Source organism: Protopterus annectens, chromosome 9.part0 (assembly GCF_019279795.1).
Source record: "Protopterus annectens isolate FY-2018-M chromosome 9.part0, PAN1.0, whole genome shotgun sequence".
Classification (NCBI taxonomy): Eukaryota; Metazoa; Chordata; order Ceratodontiformes; family Protopteridae; genus Protopterus; species Protopterus annectens.
The window spans coordinates 1,437,467,838-1,437,477,686 of record NC_056743.1 but is presented as its reverse complement, the minus strand read 5'-3'; the positions used below and the strand labels follow the sequence as shown (position 1 = coordinate 1,437,477,686).

General features: G+C 37.0%; 1 protein-coding gene across 1 annotated transcript in view; it reads left to right on the top strand.

Moving 5' to 3' along the window:
• The first annotated feature begins 7,463 nt into the window (after positions 1–7,463).
• The window catches only part of TCF7L1 (transcription factor 7 like 1), a 580,879-nt gene continuing 578,493 nt past the window's right edge, over positions 7,464–9,849 (top strand). Inside the window, exon 1 of the mRNA XM_044084398.1 lies at positions 7,464–8,527. Within this exon, the coding sequence (XP_043940333.1) occupies positions 8,339–8,527 (189 nt within the window). The 5' untranslated portion in view covers positions 7,464–8,338. The remainder of the gene's footprint in view (positions 8,528–9,849) is intronic.

Here is a 9,849-nt window from a genome sequence, read left to right as displayed (position 1 = left end):
TATAAAAGCCCTACCTTTGAAATCATAATAGATGGTGGTAGCTCTCAGAACAGCACTGTTAAGGGGGTAAAAGACAAGGATGCCCTCTGTCACCTAGCTTATTCCTCCTAATAATAGAAAAATTAGGACAAAAAGTAAGGAGTCGACCGAAACTAATGAAAAATAAGGGATATGAAAAGGTATGCATCAGGCTATACTCAGATAACTATATTCTTATGGCTGAAATATAGATGCTGTACTACCGGATGCCTTAGAAGTAAGATTTATCACTGACTCAGATGTCATGATCAATCATAATAAAACCATAACTGGAAGAATTGAGATGGAAAGGGGAGACGGTCATGTGGTCCTATAAAATAAGCTGAACTTCCCATATATCTTGGACCACTAGTGGAACATACGCTAGAGTACACTATTCATCAAAATATGGAATATACAAAAACTAAAATAAATAAACTACTGGACTCAGGGGAGGGGGCAAAAAAAATCACTCATTGGCTGGGAGAATCAACATAACTAGAATTATGGTTACGCAAACAGTCAACCACTTAACCACAGTAGCTAAATAGAGGTAACTGGCTATAAGAGAGAAGGTGGATAGTTACCCCATATTGCAAGTCAAGCCCTTTCATTTACTATAGCACAACTAATAAGACATAAACACAAAAGGGCTATGGAATGGCAAAGCTTTCAAAATATTCCTACCAAAATGAAAGGGTTATGGGTAGATTTATTAGAACACTGGGGAAAAAAGGACTTAAAGGCTTTGAGGGACCTCAAATGTGGAAATGAGTTAAACAGTACAACATGAGATAATGAGACAATTATGCAATTAATCAAAACCACTGACAAGATATTATTGAGAAGGTTGTGGAAGGACAGAATGGATGCAACTTCTTTGGGATAACCATTTAGGTTAAACAAATAAAGCATCAATATATATTTCTTTCAGGAACTGCAATACGCCCATCGCTTGCCAATAACACTATGGTACACATATACAAAATTAATATCACACCATAAAGATAAACAAGAAATACACAGGCAAACAATATACACTGCCTTTGGAAATTGTGGACATTAGAAAGGGGAGAGGAGGGCACATACATTGTGAACCAAGATCTAAATAATCAGACAAAACTATTTTCAGACTGTAAATCAAGTGAGAGAGAAAAGAAGGAATACAGTTAGATGCATTTCAGAGGGCAAAGGTTTAGTACAACTATCACTTGCCAAAAAGATGGTCTCATCTGTGGGATCAGCATATCTATATACCACACTTTGTATCTCACCCCATGTAGACTATATATATATATATATATATATATATATATATATATATATATATATATATATATATATATATAAAATATATATATCTATATAGGTCTAGGACACATACTCAACTAGCATATGTCCGAATTACAAGACATTGAACACACATACATGAAAGCGCTTAGCATCGAAAAGCGCTTCCGTGTATGTGTAGTTCAAAAAAAAAAAATCTGCATTTCCGCAGGGGGGCTTCACCCCCCCCCTGCACCGCCACACCCCCCCTACTTTATTATTCTCACTCCGGGATCGCACTACAGTGGGGAAAAGGGAATTTTCCCTTACCCGCACTGTAGTCCGATCTATGAAACAGGCACACATACACGGAAGCGCTTGTCGATGTTAAGCGCTTCCATGTATGTGTAGTTCAAAAAACAAAATCTATGTTTCTGCAGGGGGGCTTTGCAACTCCTGCACCCCCACACCCCCTACTTTATTATTCTCACTCTGGGATCGCACTACAGTGGGGAAAAGGGAATTTTCCCTTACCCGCACTGTAGTCCAATCTACGAAACAGGCACACATACACGGAAGCGCTTGTTGATGTTAAGCACTTTCGTATATGTGTGTGCGATGTTTTGTGATTTGGACATATGCTAGTCAAGCATGTGTCCGGATCCCATATATATATATATATATATATATATATATATATATATATATATCAGGAAGAACAGCAAAAACAAATAATGAGATGGTGTACAAAAATGCTGGCACTAGGCATATGTTTTAGGATTGTGAAAGAGCTTAGCATAGGCGGTATCAGCTTAACAGCATTATTAAACCTTTCACAAATGGATCACTGGTCATGGGAATTTTTGGGGATGACATCAGCTGTTAATAAGCAAACATGGTCAAGATATAAGACAAAAGTGCTACTAGTACTGTCTTCTACAGTTAAATATGTCCCTGCCAGAGAACGGAAAATGCATATAAATAAAAAGATAACTGGTTTGGAACATGATATCACTTACCATTATGATTATATTATGATTGATCATGAGATCTGACATGCTGGCAAATTCCTAGAATATATCTAAGACAACAGGTAACTAGGTTAAGATGTTGAGATATATGCAAAGAATCTGTAAGTTAAAACCAGAAGCAAAAGTTACAAATCAGAGGAAGAATTTACCTAACCTGTACATAATAGACATGTGAAGTGAATATAAGAAAAGCAGTGTTGGAAGTCTGTGACAGAAGTTATCTAAGTTCCTAAGATGTTTTACCTGTGTGTATGTAGAATTTGTTGTATGTGTTATAACCAAGAAAAAACATATAATGCAAAAATAAAATCAAAATTCATGGTTGTATTGTTAAGGCAGTTATACAAAACAATCTGTAGCACTATTTAGTTTTAAAGATATACACATTTCACTGGTAACAATACCAAAGTCAGTGTCAAATACAGTGTCTGCAAAATGATTGTATATAAGCCTGTCAGTCTTTTTCAGTTGTTATTTATTCTTCTGCTTTATTTCAGTGTGTTAATATTTGTTTTATTTAATGTTGTATATATTTTGCAAACTACCATCACAAGACTGCAGACATGCTCTAAGATTATAATGTCGTAACTACAACATCAAAGCCATTTAGTCAGCTCACGTCAAACCGATGCTCTGCAGTATGTGACACAGATTTCAGCTACTAGCTTGACTTGTAATCTGTTTTTGCAGAGGGATCAAGTCTTCCTGCACCCTTTGTTATGGGGTGGTTTGCTTCCCAAACCCTTTATTTCAATATACATATCTCCATGAATGCATAACCTTGGAGGTGGAGGTCATAATATGAAAATTATTATCATGAGATATACTCATTTCTGAATCTAGACAACTATGAAATTATTATATTTAAATAACTAGGGTGCTGAGTCTTTACAACAGCCATGTAGGTGGGATTGTCCCATGTAAAAACAGTAGTTAACAATACAGGAGTATCTGTAGATGTTATGATGTTAAGGAGTAACACACTGTGGTCGTGACATTACATTTTTCAATATTTATTTTTATCCCTTTTCTGTCCCTAGTGTCTGCTGACCATCTACACACACACACACACACACACACACACATATATACATATATATATATATATATATATATATATATATATATATATATTATATGTGTGTGGTGTGTGTATATATATATATATATATATATATATATATATATATATATATATATATATATATATAAAAGAAAAACAAGAGGCACACAAAGATGGAACAATGTGTAATTCAGCATAGAATCTATATCTCTGACTAATTTATCATGGAATGCTATTGTTGGAGCAGGCAGTTTAGAATTTATGTTTGTTAATGAAACATTTGGACTGAGCTTTACCGCATAGATGTTTTACAAGCTGCGTTTTAAACAGAGAGAAGTTTTCAGTGTTACACACTTCACTGGGTAGTATATTTCAAGTGAAAGGATTTATTTTAGAGAAAATATTCTCAGTAATATATGAAAGGAGGTATGGAAAATTGCAGAGTGTCATGACTTCTGGGAGAGTACTAGTTGAACGTATGGATAAGGAAGATGGGAAGCAGTAAGAGTTATGCAGAATCTTAGTGGCTAAAGAGATTTATAGGAAAGTAGCTATATCAACAATGCAAAATCACTTGTCCTTTTAGACTGAGGTACAGTGATGTTCATTAAAAGGGCAGGATAAAAAAATAAACTTCAGTATTGTATTTGTTAATACTTTGAGTAGATTTGATAGTTATTAAAGGCAATGTGTATTCATAATGGCAATTCCTTTTCCTGCTTCCATAGTTAAGACGGAGGTTTTGTAAACAGGCCTAAGTCAGTTTAATGCTTTTGATGACTATGTTATAGTAGGAGTGTGAAAGGACAATGTTTGATAAATAACCACTCCCAAGTATTTTTGCTCATCTACACAAGGAAATCTAGATGTGTGTGGATCCACATTGTTAGCAGTGTAGCTTTACAGAGCTTTTTAACTGTCCCAAGTAATGTAACATTTGTTTTCTGATAGTTAATGAATTGCTTGTTGAATAACAGCCAGTTCCATAAGATCTTGAAATAATTTTGCAGTTAGTTTTGAAGCAGACGTTTGTCCTTTTTAGGGGTTAACCAGCTCAACACCATCAGCACTGGAGGTGCAAATGATGAAGGTCAGTGTAAAGATAATTCACAAAAGTAGTAAGAACAGCAGTGGTCTAAGAATAGATCCTTGCAGAATGCCTTTAGCAAGTATGTCGGATTCAGAGAGTCGGCTGCCTCAAGAATCTGTGGATGTTTTATTAGCAAGGTTATTTCTAAACCATGAACAAACATGTCAGATAGTCCGAAGAAGCTAAGTTTAGTGACTGATCTATTTTTAAGTCCAAGAAATATTGCTCCAGAAAGTAGATCGTGTCTATGTCTCAAAATTTTTTTCAGTGAATATTAGTGCTGTATTTGGGTCTGAATCCATGTCATTTGTAGGCAAGGATAACAGATGTCGGTATGTAATCCAGTATTTATTCATATATACATATTTTTTCCTAATATCTTTGCAAGAGGGTGGCAGATATTAGAAATAGGTTAAAACTCATTTCTGGATTGTGGATTTTAGTTTTACTTTAGGGAATGAAATGATGACGCAATGCTTGAAGCTTGGTGGAACAGTGTGATGAAGGATAAATTGAGAGATGTATGTTATGGGTTTGTACAGGTAGTTAGAAGCAAGGTAAACTATTTGTGGGCAAATTGCATAAAATGATGGCTTACAATAGTAAGCAATTTTCTCAAGATGTTCATTAACTGCTTTTGAGGAGAAAACTAAAGGGTGTTTTTCAATAATATTGTGGAGGACACTGTTAGTGGTACAGGGAAGAGTATTTTTACTACATTTTCGGTAAAGGACATATTGCAGCTAAACCACACATTACTCTGGGTCTCCCCTAAAAAGAAACACTTAAATTTAATTTGGTTCACCCAAATAAAATAAAAAAATGTACTGTAGTTGAAGCCTCCTCATATGATGTGAAGTAGAGACATTTACATTTCTGTAGAAATAAATTAATTTCTGACAACTTGAAAACACAATCAAAAGATTTTATTTCTTTAAAACCTAGGAAGGTCTGTTTGTTGATGTTGCTCTTTTGTACTTTGCTTCTGTTCCTATGCTGTACGCATGGGCAATCTCACAGGATTATTTCTCAGATTTATTTTATTGAGTGCACTTTTCTGCTACTTAGCCATTTTTATTTGAATTGTGTGTATGTATACACACATATATATGTGTATATATATATAGAGAGAGAGAGAGAGATTGAGAAAAAGAGATGTGTATATATAACAGTAGGGGCCATATCCTTGACCTCTGCTTAGGGAGACCCATTTAGTTTAAACCTATCTACCATTAGAAGCAGAGTTCTCATTCTCCACCTTTGACTGGATAACCACCACCAGCACAAGATCTATTTCAGTGACTTTGGAAACCCAGGAAGCTGACCACTCACCATTACAACATGGTGTTAATGACTCTAGAATCCCAGTAGGATGCAAACTCACCACCACAATATTGTGTAAGTGACTCAAGAACCCCAACAGCAGACTTTCCACTTACTGTCATGAAACAATGACTTATGAATCCCAGCAAGTTGTCCACTCACATTCAGATATCCTGTCAATGCCTCAGGAATTCCAGAAGGCTGCCCCTTCACCTTAATGATATTGCATTCCTGACCCCTACCAGCCTGTTCATTTAACTTTCAGTCTGGAGAAAAAACACAAGTAATTTGTTTTTGGCTCATGTGCATTCTGCTTTTGTTGAAATGGTGAAAAGAAAAAATTCTTAACTAATATTTTATGGGTAGGAGAGGATGATAGTTGTTATGTAAGTGGGGCAGTTTTGTGGAACTAGTGCTTTTTATGGCTGAAGGGGGGGGGGTATTTAATGTGCGTTGCGCCTTCATATCATGGCTGGCTGGCTGGCATTGTGGAGATTGCCACTTGCCTATATCTATGCACTCCTACATAAAGCATGCTTGCAGTGCAAGACAGATCACACATTAAAATTAACGTGTGTCTATTTTGCTTACATTAATTTGCTAATGAATATCCTGCTTTTTATTATTGAAAAAGTAGCAACACCCTAATCGTAATTATAAATGCTGAACCGGTATAAAGATACACATCACGCTAAAATATATTAATGCTTTTATGCAAATCCATCATACACACAATGATACACATGGACTTCCATAAAACATGAACATCAGCTACAGCCAGCAACTTACAAACACTATCACTGACAATGTCCAAACCTGTTTAAAAAGTCAGCTGCAAGGTTTAAGTGAAGAGCACAGAGAACACTAAATCACAAAACGACTACGCCTTCATTTGTATTAAATACTTAAAAATTGCGTGTTTCAGTGTACATAAGAATACCGGGATTTGTTTTGCAGAGCCAACATTGAATTATGGGTATGTAAATGAGAAACCAAAAGGAGAAACGTATCAGTTGGTAGCAGAGCGACGCGCACGCACCACACACGAAGAAAACCGAGTTCCGTAGTTAAGGCAGACACTGCTTTGGTATCAATAGTGTGCTTATGTTATGGTATCAAACTGTAAAATACGAGACAAATAAAACACTGTCATCTGTATAACTGTAAAGTACAAGACAGATAAAACAATGCCTTCTGTATCACTTGTAATGTTATTGTGCTTTTTCTCCCTTTTGGCACACTAATAACTTTATTACATACTGCGTATCGACAAGAAACCCACAGAAATAAGTACTTGCTTGCCTTACACTCCTTCACTAAATAACGCTACACGTCTTTCAAAGACATTTTATATATATATGTATATATGTGTATATATATATATATATATATATATATATATATATATATACATACATACACAGTTTAAAAAACGAGTAACTGCCTTATCCGCTTTCCTTCACGAGTATCGGAAAAAAATATTAAGAAAGTTAAGGTGTCACTGTCCGCAAACGTTAATAATATCCTTATGTGCTCAGCAGCAGTGCCCCTCCCCCGTCGGATTAAACCAGCGGATTTCTACACTGCCCCTTTAACTACGGCTCAAATGAGCCCCAATTGTTTCCAGTCCCTCTGTCTTAAATGGAGTGTCAGCTTTCATTGAGAACTCCTCCTCTCCCATTGTAAGCAATAAGGCAAGTTGAAGCTCCCAATGATTGAACTGCACTTTTCACATTCCTAATCACTGTTAGTTTGGCTGGGTTAGGAAGTGGGGTGCTGCCGTTTTGATTTTCTTCGTTGTCTCTATTTTTCCCAGCAATCCCAGCTATAAAAAAAACAAACAAGCAAACGAGAAGAAATAACGAGTATTGTTGGTCGAGTTAATGTCTGCATCTCTGAAGAACAAGGAGTTAAGGGGGGAATCTGCAACAAAGATTGTGAAGTTTACTTTTATCTGTACAGTTTTGATCCAGGTGTTATGTATTGGATTATGCAGCAGAAGAACACAGCGTGAAGGAAAAGTTGAATACTGGGGAGTCTTTCTAGTTGCCTCCTCACAGTTTACACAACTTCAAACCCAGGATGCTGTTTTTCTTTCAGTACGCCTTTAACTTTGTGTGTGGAGGTTTATTTTTTTAGCACGCTTTTTTTTCTTCTAAGGCGGAGGAAGCTGTAAAGGACCCCATAAGACAACAACAGAGGCTGCAGATTTGTCAGTAACTTTTTTGGGAAAGTAAACGCCTTGTGTTTTTCTTGGTCTTTTTAATCTCTCCATTTTAGATTTGGTGCCTGCGACTACCTCAGCCATGGCTATAAACTTTTGAGCTGCAGCAGCCGAGTGTTTGGAAAGTTGGGAACTACTTGAAGTGACTTGGTGGTTTGGAGTTCCGGGGAAAAAGGAAAATTTTACATTGTCTATAGCCTACTGGATTTGTTACAGTTTTTTTGTTGCTTGGGGAGCAGCCTAAGTGGGTGCCCAGGGATTGCTAGTAGGCTTGACTGTCCCTTCGGGTGTCCTCACAGGCCGCGAACCCCACGATCATCATGCCTCAGCTCAACAGTGGTGGAGGGGACGACCTGGGAGCCAACGATGAGATGATTGCCTTCAAAGACGAGGGCGAACAGGAGGAAAAGACCGCCGAGAATGCCGGGGCCGCCGAGCGGGATCTGGACGATGTCAAATCGGCTCTAGTTAATGAGTCGGAGAACAACAGCAGCAGCTCCGATTCGGAGGTAAGGGTACATTACACCTAAAACACTGAGTCCTAGTCATGTGGAAAAGTTTACGGGTGTTGTAGTAAACTTCTCGCTATGTTCTTTTACGGCCGTCTACATAGCTTTTGGGTGGAGATGGAAAGAAATTTTGGGAACTTGTGCTGTAATTTTGTAGGATTTAGGAAGATTTCTGCAAGCCTCTACTTGGATTGAGGATAGAGTACTTACCAAAGTTCAAAATTCCTTGTACATTGGATGCTTAACCCAATAGTATTAGGTTATAATTGCATGTTAGGATAATGGCTTGCACCCCTCTTTAGTTAAGAGAAGTGAGTCCAAATGTTTACACAGTGCCTCTTATCTGATACAAACTTTCTTTGTTTCCTTCTGGAATGCGTAACTTCAGTTTAGTGCAAATTGGAAGGGTTTTGTGTAGTCTGTTTGAAACCGAGGATAACCGAGTTTAGTGATATGTTGCTGTGTAATCCGTTGTGCTTCCGCAGGACTGTGCTGCATTTTCTTTGCAGGCTTTTTTTTTTTTTTTTTGCCGTGGAAGCCAACCAAGTATTTCTGTGAAGGCATAAATCACACGTTCCTGGCTGCTGTGGACATGTACTTAACGTTTAACAGCCTACTGCAAGAGCACATTGTATTTTTTATTTTTCTTTTATTTGACAAAGGCAAAGAACACTTGCACCAAAGTTTTGGTGGTTTGCTTATGTTATAGAGGCATCTGGGGCTTGTCACGGCTGGCTTGAGGTAAATTGGAACCCGATACATGGGTGTAAAATAAATAATCTGAGGCACGGCATTACACACTGCCTGTAAGCATGCTGAATTATGTTACCACAATAAGAATTGCACATCTCAAAGATTTACAACCTAGGATCAAGCCTACCTTTTGAGATCAGTACTTTGTTAATGTAGTATTACGCATAGTTTTGCGCTACTTGTTTTGCTGTCATCGTGATCAGTTCACCTTATTGCATCCCGTTGTGATTCATTGGTTGTCACACTTAGGATTTTTTTTTTTTTGCTTAGGACATTGTCAGCATTTTTTAAGTTGTTTGGATACCTTAAGAGTATTAAACCCTGACTAACCCCCACTCAAACATAATCTGTAAATGATAACCTCATTACAAGAATAAATCTGATCCTCTAACTGCTTTAGAATTGTGTATATCTCTCATCTACTGAAAGATATCAAGTTAAGATGATACCATGTGTGTTAACCACCTTAATGTTTGCGTTTCCCTCTTTTTCAAGATGAAATTTTCTTTTTCAGATACTAACTTCCAACCCATTCTGTGTGTATGTGAGTAAATATGTACCTGTGTGTA